The sequence below is a fragment of the Coturnix japonica genome, chromosome 2 (assembly GCF_054131305.1).
Source record: "Coturnix japonica strain WE chromosome 2, WE-NBRP24, whole genome shotgun sequence".
In the NCBI taxonomy this organism is placed as follows: domain Eukaryota; kingdom Metazoa; phylum Chordata; class Aves; order Galliformes; family Phasianidae; genus Coturnix; species Coturnix japonica.
This window is the reverse complement of record NC_140664.1, coordinates 33,689,808-33,705,544: the sequence shown is the minus strand read 5'-3', so window position 1 is coordinate 33,705,544 and position 15,737 is coordinate 33,689,808. Positions and strand designations below refer to the sequence as shown.

Genomic DNA, 15,737 nt, shown 5'->3' with positions numbered 1-15,737 from the left:
CAGCAAGGCAATTACCCTCAAAAACTGCTTTCATTAAAAAGTTTTCAGACTTCATCGTTGTAAAGAAAATATAAGTGCAAAGATTCTATAGTCAGAAGATGAATAAAGGGATGAAAAATATGTTGTAGTTGCCAAGGTTTCTGATGTGATCTCAATTTTGCAGATCCATGCTAATGATTTTTGAAGGCTGGAGAGAGACTCTTGTTTATCCACCTGTAATTATGGGTATGTTTGCCTAGGATCCTTAGGGAAAAGATTTTGCCCTCTTTGTGTTTTCACAACATATGCTATAGAATCGGCTTTAGCTGAAAGAGGCATTAAGTAAAAATACGGTTTAATTAAGTAATGGATTTTTCAGAGAGAAGTAGGGTCATATACATTTCTTCTTCTGGTTGGAGTACAAGTCCAATACTTACTGAATGGCTGAAATCAATTTTAGTAAAGGAGAGTGATGCTAAGTTATGTCTTTTTTGTAAACTTTGAAAAAGATTTTAAACACAGATCAACAGGCTGTAATTCTGACATTTTTTATAAAATTTGATGCACTTGATCACAAAAGGATATGAAGACAAAATCCTATCCATGAATACATACACAGTGCATGTGCACACATTTTGTGTTAACACTAATGACAACCATACATGGTTTTATAATACATATACGCACACACACAGTCTTGTTAATGCAACTACTAAGGTACTGTTAGCAAGGATACAATACTTTCCAGACTCCGGACCTGATCTCAAATGCATATTAAGAGATCACATTCTACACAAAAGGGAAAGGGCTACATCACCTTTCTCTTCAACCACTCATTCAGAATATAAAAGTGATTTCTGTTGGTTTTCTTTCACTGAATCAATTTAAATTTACATCCCAATATTTTGGAAAGTTGCTTCTATCAGCTACTACAGAGAAATGGAGGGGCAGGAAGTAAAATCCCTTCTGTTGTTATTGCACTTTTGGATGCACAAGATAGTGGACCAGGAAAAGAGGCGGATATGATCTACAAGAGCACTAAATTGCAGCCAACCGGCAGACAGATCAAGCGTCTTTGCCCTCTCAGTGTGAAGCCTTTCTATTAATGAGAAAGGAAAGGCTTCCCAAATTTTGGGTAGGATTACCTTGCACTCCAAGGTAGTGTGTACCCATCAACCTACAGAAGACTACTCTAACCATGAGAACTGAGCTATATCTTCTTTGGAGCACACATAGACTTTGCACCGGGCTTCGCAGTATGAAGTTGATGGCTGCAACGACAGCAACGTAATGGTGAGGAAGTATCACTACAGGACAAAGAGCCTTTTGGAAAGACTGCACTGCAACAAAAGAGGGAGGAGTGGTCAGCAGGGTGAGGGAGTTGGGTATCCTTCCCTGCTACGTCCTTGTAAGGCCCCTTCTGGAGTACTGCATCCAGGCCTTGGGACCCATACCATCAGAAGGATGTGCAGCTGTTGCAATGGGTCCAGAGGAGGACCATGACAATGATCAGAGGGCTGGAGCACCTTTCCTACAAAGTCAGGCTGAGGGAGCTGGACTTGCTCAGCCTGGAGAAGTATCCAGTGAGACCACGTTACAGCCTTCCAGCACTTGAGGACATTTTATGAGCAAGAAGACAATTTTTTTTTTACATAATTTGATAGTAATAGGACAAGGGGAATTATTTCAAACTAACATAAGGGAGATTTAGGTTAGACGTTAGGAGGAAATTCCTCACTCAGAAGGCGATGTGGCAGTGGCACAGGCTGCCCAGAGGAGCTGTGGGTGCCCCATCCCTGAAGGTGCTCAAGCCAGGCTGGATGCTGCCTTGGGCAGCTGAGCTGGTGGGTGGCAACCATGCCCACACCACACTTGGGTGTTGGAACTAGGTGATCTTTAAGATCCCTTTCAACCTAAGTTAATATCTGATTCTATGACAGGAACAACAGAGAACAAGAAAGGACATCTACTATATAGCATTTATCCATTCCTACTTCATATGAGTAATACCTAACCCAATAAGTAATTAGGGTATAAATATCAAATAGGAAGTTAGGGATAAATCTACAGTTGTGCATATGGCAACAAAAGGCAGAGGAACACTTTCCTAATAACATGAAAAATTTCTCAGATGTCGTTCTATCTATTTTTACTTTGGAGCTGTACAAAGTAAAATGTACCCTGTGCTTTTTACAGTTTTGACATCATTAGTGCCCGCTACGCTAAAGGATATGTACATATGTCATGCATAGGTGTCTCTGTCATACCTTTGGGAAGGAGGAAAATACCTTCTCTGTGCAAAGAGTATTACCCTTCTGCCTCAGGTAGCTCATGTTTTCCCATAAGGGCAACTGAGATACTGCCCCATATCACTGGCTCCAGGTCAGTTCCTCTCCCTTCCCTTTGGATCACATCTAAATATTTATAAAGCCTAAGGAAACCTTAGAAGAGCACTGAGGCTCTGTACAAGAGTCCTGAATTACATTATGTATTGGGACCAGGAAAAAAATGTAAAATAAACAATATAATTTTATTCTGTATTGTACAAGACCCACAAATTACAGGAGGAGAAATTACATGAAGAACAATTCATCTTCAAGATTCCAATTATAGGTGTGAGGAGAAAACAATATATTTGTGAGAATTTGAAATGCAGAGCAGTTGGCATAGCTTTATTTTAAAATGATAAATATTTTCAAATTGAAGTGCAATTAGTAGTGAAAATGTCATGTAGTTTTACTATATATGTTTGTTAATATGGTTGGCATAACTCATTTAGGAGATGCCTGCAGTGCAGAGTCCTGTGCTACATATATCGTAACAAAAATACAGTACTTACACGTATATATAAAATGTACACAGAGACAACATTGCCAAACAGCCTTTTGGGACAGTCTAAAAGAATATCATTAATTTTTACTGTATACTTACACTTCTGGCTCAGCTCCAGCATTGCCTTTCTGTAAAAATCATTTCAAGTATAGAATTATGCTATTTGCTTGCAGCAACATCACAGGAACAGTAGTGAGCCATATGTTGCTACTTAGCAACTTAGTCTATAAGTCCCAAAGCATATACTGATTTGAAAATTGAACAGAAATGATAATTGTTGAGGGATGCTGTGAGCCAACTTGTCTTGGATTACCAAGCTATGCAGATGTTTGATGCTACACAGCAAAAGGAGCAAAACTCTCTTTTTCCTGTCCAATGGCTGAGGTTTTATTTATGTTAGCCTAAAGGCAATACATTGATTAAAACCCTTAAAATAATATAAGGTGATGTTTGTTCTGGATATAAACACTTTACAATAAACAAAAAGAACTGAAGTGCAAAGTTAGCTTTTTTGGAGCAATTGCAACATTCCTGATGCCTACATTTTATTTCATTCTGCAACACACTTCATCTTATAGCCTCCAGATCTCTTGAAATGCTACATCTTAGGAGAAGAGATAAGGCTTAGAAAGGCAAAACAGGCAAAGCTCACTTCTCAGGGTTGGACCCATAAGAAAGGATGTATGTCAGCATGTACCGAGACCCCCAAAATCTTGCCTATCTAGTCATGTAATCCTGATGAGAGATTAAAGGAAATTCCTTGCTCTCTGATGCTCTGTATCATGACCCAGTCTGCCAACATACCTCCAAAATAAGCTGGGTCATACTCTGAAATCAGAAAATGATGCTCACACCTGACCCAGTCATCATGATCAGAGCTTAAATAAAAGTTTCTGATACAGCCTCTCCTAACATGGGATTCATATTTTTGTTAACAGATGTGCATCTATTGAGCGAAGCAGACAACTGAATTCACTTATTCTGACTGGTTTCTAATCCTCACCTCTGACCTCCCAAGGGAACATTTGAGTTACTGGGGATGGGAAGAAGCCTGCACTCCTTTCCCTGAAGTCATGCAACTTCAAAACTTGTGAGCACAGCTGGAAAATGGAAACAGAAAACTCTGTGGATTAAGTGACTAGAGTTTTATTTGGGAGAGAAAATTTCCTCATCTCTTTTTACAGGACTAGAGTTTTTTTACATGCAGTAACAATGAGAGGAAAACGAGCAAATAGATATGAAAATAGAAAAAAATCAGGATATATAGTCATATTCCTCCTTTTTCCTCACCCTATCCTGTAACACACCCAGTCTTTCATGTTTTATTTTCACAGCAGTGAATATCTTACTTTTCCTGAAAAATAATCCACCTTGAACAGCACACTGGCTACTAAATGGTGTCCAGTTCACTAATTTTGGGTGACCACTAAATGTTTACACCAGAGATTAGAACTGCATCACATTACAGTGGTCAGCGAGGACCTATCAAATAACATCAACAAAGAATTGCTCCGTTCCTTAAAAGAATTACCAGCAGTTACCTACATCAGGAACAGGTTTGGGAAGGTTTCTTATGCAGTTTATTAACTAAACAAGAGAGAGGCAGGATTTCCAATACCCAACCATTTTCCTCCTCCTAGGATTAGGGGTTTTTAGTATTAAATTATTATTACAGGCTTTCACATATATTCCCTTAAAAAATCCACTGCAGTGGTGTAAGATGTCTGCAGCATTAGGAGAGAACAGACAGTGCAACAACTGAAGGCTGATAACTTTTCTTAAATGGGCACTGTGTGTGCCTGGCTTTTGTAGTAGCTCCTTGCCACATGGATTGCTCAGCAAAGGACAGAGTTCAGACAAGTAATCTGGGGTTTAAATTCCGCTCAGGAGCTGGACACCCAAAAGCTAGGCTTTGCCACAGTGAGTTTCTAAGTATATAAGCCCTTTACTGGTTCCAGCCCTTATTAAGTAAACAGTTTTCTAACACCTTTGAATTTGGAAATGTCAGAACTGAAAGACCGTTTTCCTTGAAGACAAAATCATTTGCACTTAAAATATCTAACCCTGGATCTTTAAAGGTACCTTAAGAACCCATTAAAATCAGCACGTTAGATGCATAAATATCTCTATGGATCTGAGCCTTGTTAGCACATGCAGAAACTGCATAAAAGATTAAAACTTATGCTCTTAATTTTTCAATATGCTGTTTAAATTATTTAAACTACATGCACACACACAGTACAAAAATATCAACTGCAGAAAAATAATTCTGATGTATAATGTAGATTTGCAATTCTTTGTTCAAAACTATTTAAGATATATGTAATGATTCTCTGTGAGGTAGCAGCTGCCTTATAACAGCAATCATTCACAGAGTTTGTATTTCTACTGTTTCAAACAAATTCAATTAGCCCTTGCACTTCAAAACCCTTAAGGCATAAATGAGATGATACTATGCTGCTTTAATCTAATAATAATACTAAAACTTGTCAGTACAGTTCTTGGATTAATGGTAGGAGAAAAATTAATAATATAATTTTTCATTTTTTAATCAAACAATTCTGTTCTAAACTACCTCTGGATCTTGGAGAGTTCTTAGTCGAATAAGCTGAATCATGTACAAATCATAAATGCAAAGTACAGTTGGTCTCCAAAGGTATTTTGACAGTAACTTCAACAGAAGACTTGGAAGCAACATGGTGGAACGTTCTGAAGATGGTCGTCCTGACTGAACAGTACAATTCATCTCACACAGCTTCCTGCTTCCCAGGCCACAAGTGCAACTGCATTCTATGCGCTCTGACTAAGTAGCCTGTTTTGACCATTCGAAGAACTCCACTTCATGAGGACATTTCATCTGAGTGTCCTGTCACTTTCCAGAGCTGCTGATTTCTAAATTACACCCAGCTCACCTACACACATTTACTTTGCAGCCAAATGCACTTCCCACCTAATAAGAGAGCTTCACGTTATCCCTCAGTCTTGTTGGAAAGAGGTGTATCACGCTAGCCACTGCTTGGTCTGAGACACTGCATGACCTAGACCACAAGTTCAATTACACAGGTTGATTTCCCTGACACAGCGTAACTGACCAGCACCAGTATCACCATCATGTACTAACACAGAATTAACTTGGCATTTTAAGAAATTAAATTATTTAGATTTATAGAAATCTATAGCAGTGAACGGCTCAAGTGGAAATGTTTGTGAAAGAATTTTAAAGCACACATCCAGTACTAGAATTTAGAGTATGGTTCTCCAAAATAGGGCCTAAAAAATATTCACAAATATCTGCATCACAGATCACCTCTTGGGCTGAAAGCTAAAGGAGACTAAGCCATTTTTCCTAGCCACGCTGCTAATGCTGTAACACTGGCAATGCTCCTAAGCCATACCGTTCGTGTTAAAAATGCAATTCTTCAACTACAACTGGCCTAGGAGTGGTAATTAAAGCTATTTGTGACATGTGTAGCTTATAATGATTAACTTGTCTGCAGTCAGATAAACAAATAACATGCACCTGTAAAGACTTTATTTCCTGAAGGTAAAACAACTGTTTAGGAAAGATCATGCTGGCAAAACAGCTGCTTGCATTCTGGAGAGGAAACAAGGTAGTATCTTTCAACAAACGCCAACTCTGCTGTTTTATCAACTCTATCTCATTAACTGGAAACAAGGCTTAAACGCTTTGTTTATAAATTATGATTATTCCTGATTGCAGCAGTTACTGATAGTGCCACTCATTTGCAATGCAATTCTTTGAATTTGTTTAATTACAATTTGAAACAAGGCAGAGAAGATTAATTAACCCACCTGGCTGGCTGGCACGTAGTCCTGGCTCGGCTCTGTCATACTCATGTACATGTTCTCACCGTCAAACTGCAAAGGAAATAATAGTAAACATTTAGAAAACTAGAATATTTTTCATCAGTGACTGAAAAAAAACCAACTAAACAAACAAACAAAAAAAAAGAGTAGCCATAAACCAATATTATAGCCTGATTTTAGAGACTTCTAATTGTGCATGTGCATCTTGTCTTTGATGTTCCTGTTGTCATCCTTATTGACCCTGGATGTCAGTGATTTGGAGTAATTAGCGCTCTAGTAATTACAGCTAGCAAGCAAGAAATGAATGGTTCCCTTTCATCTGCAATCTGTTTTAAAACAAAATGGCTCATTTTGTGCATCATGTATACATATTGCTGTTGGTTGTAATGAAGTGCTAAATGAATTGTACAGTTACTGGGAAAAGGAAGATGAGAATAGAAACCACACTAAAATGCATCTTAATGTATTCCAACTTTATCTTTTGAACAGAACAAGAGTTGAGATTTCAAAACAAATTAAGCCCCCTCATACTGAAATGTACTCATACCAGAAAGTAGAAAATACATTTCCAAATAGCTTTCAGACGTCTGAATGTATGAAACAGTATATCCAGAATGCATAGCTTAAAAGGATAGTTTGCTCAACATGTGAATAAAGTGAACTTTCATAATTAGAACTGCAAAAATATCCTTCAATAAATGTTAAATACCAGTCATGGTAACATATACGAAGCAATTTCTTGTTCTATTTCTCTCCTCAACTGCAATTAAAAAGTTACAAAAATGTGATAGAAAGGAAATGTTTAAAAACTGCGGGTCTAGGTGGAGAAAAACTGTCAGAACCGAAGCCTCATCCTATAACAACACAAAGAAGTATAAAACTACTGATTTCTTACGTAATCATTGAATCATTAAGATTGGATTCCCATCTGGAAAATGCCCCCACAGAACTTCTGCCATGCTTACTCAAGTGGCAGTGCCAAGAGGGTAACTACAGCACCAGCGTCCATTCAGAAAGTAGGGAAAATCTTTTTAAACCTTTCAAGTAGAAATTCACAACAGCAGGAATCCCCATCACCAGCCATCAACCATAGATTTCCAGCTGTTACAAGGTCTGTTTGAAATAACTTACACCTGACCCCTTCTGTGAATGTTTAGAGTGACACATTTTGGAAATGAGATGCTATTTTCAATGATGCAGAGACATTTTCAAAAAATCAACAACACAGACTGAGCTTCCTTTACTCCTACAGAAGGTGGTAGTGAATTTCCTATGGACATTGTTCATTTCATCCTGAGCTTTCAGGATATTCTACCCACAAGGAGACGAAGTCAGACAGTGGCTTTGACAGATAATTCCACAAGTTTTGCTAAAGCAGCTGTAAAGGTTTCAGCTTTCAGCTGTTCTCCCTCTTCTGCCAGAGGCTACAAGCCTCGTAACAGCAAGAGTAAAAAATGAATATGTCTGAGCTATTGGCACAGCAGACAGTGGTCTGCCCTTCCTGGACAGCAACTTAAGAGATAGTCACAGCTTATCTGTTAGAATCCCTGTTTTCATGGAGGGAAAATATGATGTTAGAGACACAGATCTGTCATAGGAAGTTCAGCATTTCTAAAGTCTGGTGGAACAGAGGCAGTTAGCTAAGGACCTTAAAAACAGGGACTGACTACCTTTTTGTTTATTCAAGTTTATTTTATTGGGTTTTGTTCGTTTGTTCTTGTGTGTGTGTGTTTGTTTTGTTTTTGGTTATACCTACTATTTCTTTCAGGATCCTCATTCAAAAGCATTCCTATTTATTTGCATTCAAGGCAGAATCTTCGAGAGCATTTTCAGCATTTGGATTGGTTGAACAATGGACTAAAAGGTTGTTTCTTTATTTTTTCCCCAGAAAATAAATGGAAAGATCAAATTCTGAGGAGGTATTTTACAGCCTGCTATTGGAAACCAACCACTCGAGTATAAGGCCAGCAAGGGCTCAACTCATTCACTTCGTCAGGCAAAAGACTGAAAAGTGCCCTGATCACTGCAATTGGTACTTAGACTCCAGAAAGATGTCTGATAGCAAAACGTCAGTCTTTCTGACAGCAACGTAATGAGATTTAGAGTTGAGAGATGGAAGTTAAAGGAATACACTTCTGAAATAAGGTTCCCATTTTAGATATTAATTAGGCATTTTATCAACAACAAAGTCATGGTTTCTTGGAGATTTTAGAATTAATTTTAATATATATTTTTTAGAAAAAAATGCATTCTATATCATATTTGTGATAAATACTGTGAACAGACTAAAATTAGTCTAATTAATTAGACTAATTAGTTAAATTAGCTAGTTATGGTGGTTATACCTGTCTTAGAAACCATGATTCCTTGAGTTTCCCATTTTTAATTTCCCTTGTAAAAATCATATACTTGCTACTCTGCATTACAAGCATTGCCATAATTCATATATGATATACTCCATTGCAATAATCCTGCATAAAATTCTTTCTTTGGCTGTTAATTGGACACCTGGCTTTCTTTAATTTATAATTTTAATTTAATAAAGTTTTTTTGCCTTTTGTAACACCTGAGCCTTTGATTTGAGAAAAGACTCTTAGTTAACTATACTAATCTTTCAGTATACTACTGTTTCCTTCTTTTGGATGTTTGGTCATCTGTCTTTCCTCCCAAGCTTGCAATAACCAAATCTGCATTGACATAAAAATTTAGCTAAAGGCATTTTTCCATGAACCTTGGAAATGTGCATCATTCTTTGTGTTGTCCTTGGACCACTTTCCTATCTATCTGATCAGTGTCTTGCTACTACCAATGCTCCAAGCACTGGTAGGATCTTTAATCTCAGCATTTCCAATTGCTTGTGGCCCTCTATTTAGCTCTGAAATTCTTCAGTTCTAATATGGTCTGCAAACTTAAAGTAACTACACCTCAATGAAAGTAGAAAAAAAACAAAAACAACCCATACCTGAAGTTAAACCTCCTAGCCTTTACTGCGATAAATGAGAAATGATTTTATGCAACATTTTGGATAAGTTTGATAGGGTAAATTCTCAGAAAAAAAATATATTGATACATAATGTCTGCAAAATCAGAGAGGCCTATTAACATCTAAAAATTCCCAGAAGATGTTTGATTTATTACCTAATTTCTCCAATATTTGAGCATGGAATTTAGTCACTGTACTATTTAAACTTAGTTAGAAGCATGCATAAAATAGTGTATATCAGGTTGTATGGTTTAATAAGATGGAATGTGGTTTTTATAGTGTTTTGCAGAATGCAGGCTGTATTAGATGGCACTAACAGTGCCCCCCGTGTTAGTACTTGTACAACATTTACAGCTATAGTAAATGCTGTAAATGTAAAAACATTTACAGCACAAGTGCAGTGTGGTACATGACTCCTTGGTGGTCCTGAAGACATCAGACACAAGCCTGCAAACCAACTGTAAACTTGAAGGAGAAAGCATATATACATACATTTTCTACAGCAGTTGTTTAGGAATAAGTTATTAACGTTTACTAAAATCTTTCTAAAGGAAATTATGATTTATGTAAACCAAAGTTGTTGAAAAAAAACAAAAAAGAAATAAAGAAAAGAAAAGGTTTACTTCAGTATTGAGTTTATTCATCATCTCTATCAAAAAAGTGTGGAATACAGATGACCTCTATGACCCACCCCATTTAGACTGGTAGCCAGCCACTACTGTGGGTGACAATACAAAGGTCTTTTCAAAAAAGTACGTTAACAGCAAAAAGAGGTCCAGAAATAACCTTGGTCCATTACTTAATTAGGATGGTCATCTCGAAAATAGGGATCACAGAAAGCAGAGACATTCAGTACTTTCTTCACCTCTGCCTTCAACATGATGATGGGTCCCAGGCACAATGGTGCCCCAAGTTGGAGGACTTTGACTGCAATAATGAAGAACTCCCAGCCATCCCCAAATATGGGTGGGATTCGCTGCTCCAGCTGGTCGCATATAAGTTTTTGGGCCCAATGCTATTCATCCCAGGGTACTCAAAGAGCTGGCTGATATCACTGAGAGACCACTCAATTATTTTTCAGCAGTCTCAGGAATGTGTGAAGGTCCCAGGTGACTGGAAGCCAGCAGATATCCCGATTTTCAAGAAAGGCAAGAAAGAAGATCCTGGCCTTGCTTTAGTGCCTAGCAAAATTATAGAGAATATTATTCTGGGTGTTGTTGAAAAATACCTGAAAGACAGTGCAGTCATTGGTAACATCCAATACGGGTTCATAACAGGAAAGTCCTGTTTAAAAAATTTAATATCCTTTTATGACAAGATTGCTCACCTAATTGACCAAGAGAAGCCAGCTGATGTAATATTTTTGGTAGCAAAGCTTTCATTAACACACTTTTCTCAGTATCCTTTTGGACAAAATGTTCAGCATATAGCTAGTAAAACAGTTAATAGTGCAGTGAGTGAACATTTGTCAGATAGATCAGGCTCCAAGAGTCACAGAACACCAGACTGGCAGCCAGTCACAAGTGGAGTTCCATTTTAGGGCCAGTTCTCTTTAATGATTTCAACAATGACTTGGTTACAGGATTTGAAGGTAAACCAAGCAAGTCTGGGGATGACACTAAACTGGGAGAAGCTGCTGATTCTGTCGTGGGTGGAGGAGCCTTGCAGAGTGATCTTGACAAACTTGAGGATAGGCCCATCACCAACTGCATGAAGTTTCATAGAATCATAGAATTACCCAGGTTGGAAAAGACCTTGAAGATCATCAAGTCCAACCGCAGCCTAACCAGAACCCTAACTCTAAAAACCCTACATTAAATCATATCCCTGAGTACCACATCCAAACGGCTCTTAAACACATCCAGGGATGGCGATACAACCACCTCCCTGGGGAGCCTATTCCAGTACTTAACTACCCTTTCTGTAAAGAAGTTCTTCCTAATATCCAACCTAAACTCGTCCTGGCTCAACTTGAGGCCACTTCAGGAAAGAAAGATTCTGTGCCTGGGATGGGACAGCCCGGGATATATGTACAGGGTGGAGAACAGCCCCATGGAAACAAATCTGGGGATTTGGGTTGACAGCAACAGTTTTTGTTTTAGATGGTCCAGTGTGGAGCCAGGAGTTGGCCTCAGTGATCCTTGTGGTTCCCTTCCAACTCCAGATATTTTATGGTTCTACAAATTCATGATAAAATAAAATGTACAAGCCTTCAATAACAAAAAGAAGTTCGGAGATGCTGATGCAGTGCACTGACACCTCCAGAAACACCAGACTAGACCACACTGATACAATATATCATGGGAAAAAAAAAAAAAAAAAAAAAAAAAAAGTTGACAATTTTATCAGCTAGAAAATCCTGTAACTTCTTTATCGCAGGTGCATCAAACTTCCAAAACAAGCCCCTTAAACTTGAGAAATTAATACTTTCTCCAATATCTACTTATTTCACCACTCTATATACTGCTTTTTAACTTGCAGGTTCTGCACCATTTTATCTGTTAATTCTCCTCCAGGACAGTTTAAGTCGTAAGATCCCTACCTCGTACTGCATTGAGACAGCAGTTCAAGCAGCCTATCCAAGTAGACAGTGAATCAACAAGTCTGTGGATATGACCCAAAGACAGCTCCAATAATGCTACCAAAATCACCTTATTTTAATCATCATCCCATGTTTACAAGAACCTTGTATTTCCTACACACTTCCCTGCTACTCACTGTGCTTGATTTCAAGCAAATAGACTGCACAAGCATCAATTAACCTGTGGATGATTCATCCAAACAAGAGATGAAATACAAGCAAAGGCAGTTAAATGAACTGCCTTTTGTAAACCTATGTATGATGTATATATATCATATGACATTTCATCTAAAGCTTTCCCAGTGCATCTCCAAGAACATTCAGTATCATTAAGGGCAGACTTCAAAATCTTTCATTTTAATCTATTAAAAGTGAACTCTAATACAATATTCTGATGTGTGATAATAACTACTCTTGACAACATTTCTTTTCATATTAAAGTGTAACCGCATGAGAAGTTTGGGTGAGAGTAAACTAAGAATGTGACTGCATTTTAATATGAAAATATATATAACTGGGAGCTGTTTTCAGCGTATATTCAGAATTCATCATACACTTTAAGTAATTATTAGAAATAAAATATGTAGGCAACACTATCACATGGTCATTAAGAATTGCCCAGAGAATAACCATATTGTAAGACAATTTGGAAAGACATTTGGCAAGCAACACCCACAAAATATCCAAGCAGTGCTATAAAATGCAATTTATTCATGTAAGTTAGAAACTTACATAAACACTGCCTGACTTTTACTGCTACAAGAGCTGTGATAGAGTTCAGCAAACGTCCAGAATGGAAAGATTGTTTTATCAGACATGGATTTAGCCAAGGATCCAAAGTTGACTTCGGTCTCCAATGAGCATGGCACAGCATCAGCTGCACAGTGACAGTAAACCTGTTTTCATTCCCTGACTTACATCGCAGGCAAATCTGCCAGCATTTGCTCATAATGATGATTATGAAGTAATGAGCCTGCAAAGATTGTATTTTATTTTTCTTTTACTCTTTAAATATGACTCTGTCACAAATATATTATGACCAGGCTACATATCATCAAATGGAGAACCAAACTTAAAGAATATTTATTGTTCATTATTCACTTTGTCTTCATCACAAGGGTTATCTGTGCTATCTGGATTACAGGGAAAATTAATCCCCTCTCCTCTTTTTATCACTGCCTCCTCGCTACCTCACACTTTGCTTTCACAACTTTGCTGTTGCTGGGAGAAGCAAGGGTATATTTTGCTTCCTTTTCAGCCACACTTCCTATTTTCTGAGAGAAGTGCCCATTTGCTTTCTCTTTATACCCGTAGCTATATGTGCCCAAAGTTCTGCAGGTATAGTTACGCTACCTAAGGTTAAAAATAAAAAAAAAAACCATTAATTCCATGGTACTTTGCCTCAGTGCTGACCTAAACTTAAACTAGTTTATACTGGAAAGCAACACAATGTGATAGTACTACAGCTTGTCCAGCTGCAGTGTAGGCATAGAAGCATGATGAACACTAGCAGATATGGCTTTTCAAGCCAAAATAAACTTGTCCCTTGTTGCTTCCCCTCAACCCATCCACAGCATTTCATGTACAGGTTGTATCTCAGCAGAAATACTCTGAAATAAAGGATAAGAAGCAAGGAAAGAAATAATCTGATTGGTAAAAAACGCTGTATTTAATAAGTTCAGCTGCTGTGTGAAGACACATGGACTAGCCATCCTTGTTTCTTTGAAGGATCTTAACAATCTTCAAAGCCTGTGTTATTAATTGTAATCTGAATACAAATTTCTACCACCCTAGACTGAACTGGAAACCAGATTAAATTTTAAGCTTTAGCCAAACCCTTTAACTACAGCTCACCTTGCTCTAATAGACCTGCAACACAATTTATTATATTTTAGAAAAACGTCAGAAGAACATTACAGAAAAAGATTATTCATTTCTAGAGATTTAGTGATCTTATTGCTTACAGCTTATATATACCATTTGTTACTAATATTATCTAGAAGTCACTAATACTGAAAAAGCTTTAAAACTAGGTAATTTTGTACATTTTAAACCAAATGACAAGAGTAGTCTGTTGCAGGTGGCTCAATGACAAACAGAATGATGTTTTATTTTCCTCAGAGATGCTTAACTGAGACAAAAATAAAGATGGGATGCAACATAAATCAACAAATGACCAGGCTAAAGAAACAGCTGATTTTGTTATGAACTATCAAACATAAAAGAGATGATCTGTAAACAGCGTTGCATGATGGAAAACCTCCTTTCCCATACAGTTTGGGAGAGTGGCATATCTGTATTAAATTGAAACTGTTTTGTCTCCCAAACTCCATTTTGTATTCTGCACTGAACACGTGTTTAAATTTGCCCAAGACAGGTTATAGTAATATATTCCAGACAGGCAACCTTTCCAGGAAAGGGCTTGACACCTTGCTGAAGGAGTATCACAGGAAAATTGTCAGAAAACAATCTAGTATCATTGACTTTGATTGTCAGTGTTCTTCCATCTTCCCTCCCTCCTTCCACAAATGTCTTTTGAAAGAATAGACTGTTGGTGTTGGGTGAAAACATCTGAACGCAGCACCATACGAAAAAGAAATTAAACCACTTTGCAGAGCTGGATGTACCTGTATGGCCCAAGACAGGTCAAACACTGCAGGCTGGAAGGTCATGGAGAAGCCTTGTCCCGCTTACAGCACTAAGGGCCCTCCAGGTCACAGAAAGTTTCTCATGCAAAGCCGTAAAGAATAACTGATGTGTCCCAAGATTATTATTATTTTTATATTAATTTAATTAATTCAAGAGTGAAGTATTAGGAAAACCCCTTATGAATCCTATGTTTTCGTTCTCATACATATTGTCTAAACTATGAATGTTGGGTAGGACACATTTAACTAATTCAAGTACATTGATGTGCTGGCTAAGCATATTGTCACCTGCTCCTCTTGTCGCAGAACAGACACCTTTGCCGCCTTGGACACATCTTTTACTTTTATGCAGGGTAAGTATCATCTTCAAGGGGCATATGCCCTTCCTGAGAGAGTCAAAATGTGATTGGAGGCCCTGCTTAGGCACATTCGCAGGTAGCTATGATACCAGCAGGTGCTTTCTGCTCCCAGGTGGAGTTAGGAAGGAATCTGCCCCAATCTCCATGGCTCACTGGAGTGAGCAATGAGCTGGATGGGTGCAGGCAGTGCATGCAGTGAGGGTGCTGCTTCCTAGAGAACTGCTGTCAGATGTCTATAATGAGAAAAAAAAACACAACAAACTGTAACAAAACTCTCTCTGCCCTGAGCACCCAGATGACTTTGATGTGTGTAGGCTTCAGTGCTTGGATCAAAGCATGATAGCAAGCTAGCACTGCACTATGCCATTCCTGCAGCCTGCCTTTCAAGGTGGAAGTGTTTTGAAAATACCCTACTTGATTCTCCTAAAATTAGATCATTTTGGTCTTATTTTCCATTTATAAGACATATCATCACTTCAAAGAGTATAGGCAGCAGTGTCAAAGTTTTCTTTCAGATTCTTATCTAT

The 15,737-nt window shown here is 37.9% G+C and overlaps 1 protein-coding gene across 2 annotated transcripts in view; it reads right to left on the bottom strand.

Annotated features, from left to right (window-relative positions):
• TOX (thymocyte selection associated high mobility group box) overlaps nucleotides 1-15,737 on the bottom strand; it is a 216,823-nt gene that overhangs the window by 96,459 nt on the left and 104,627 nt on the right. For both annotated transcript variants that reach the window (XM_015855652.2, XM_015855653.3), the window contains exon 2: nucleotides 6,625-6,690. In XM_015855652.2, coding sequence (XP_015711138.2) covers nucleotides 6,625-6,690 — 66 coding nt within the window. The remainder of the gene's footprint in view (nucleotides 1-6,624; nucleotides 6,691-15,737) is intronic.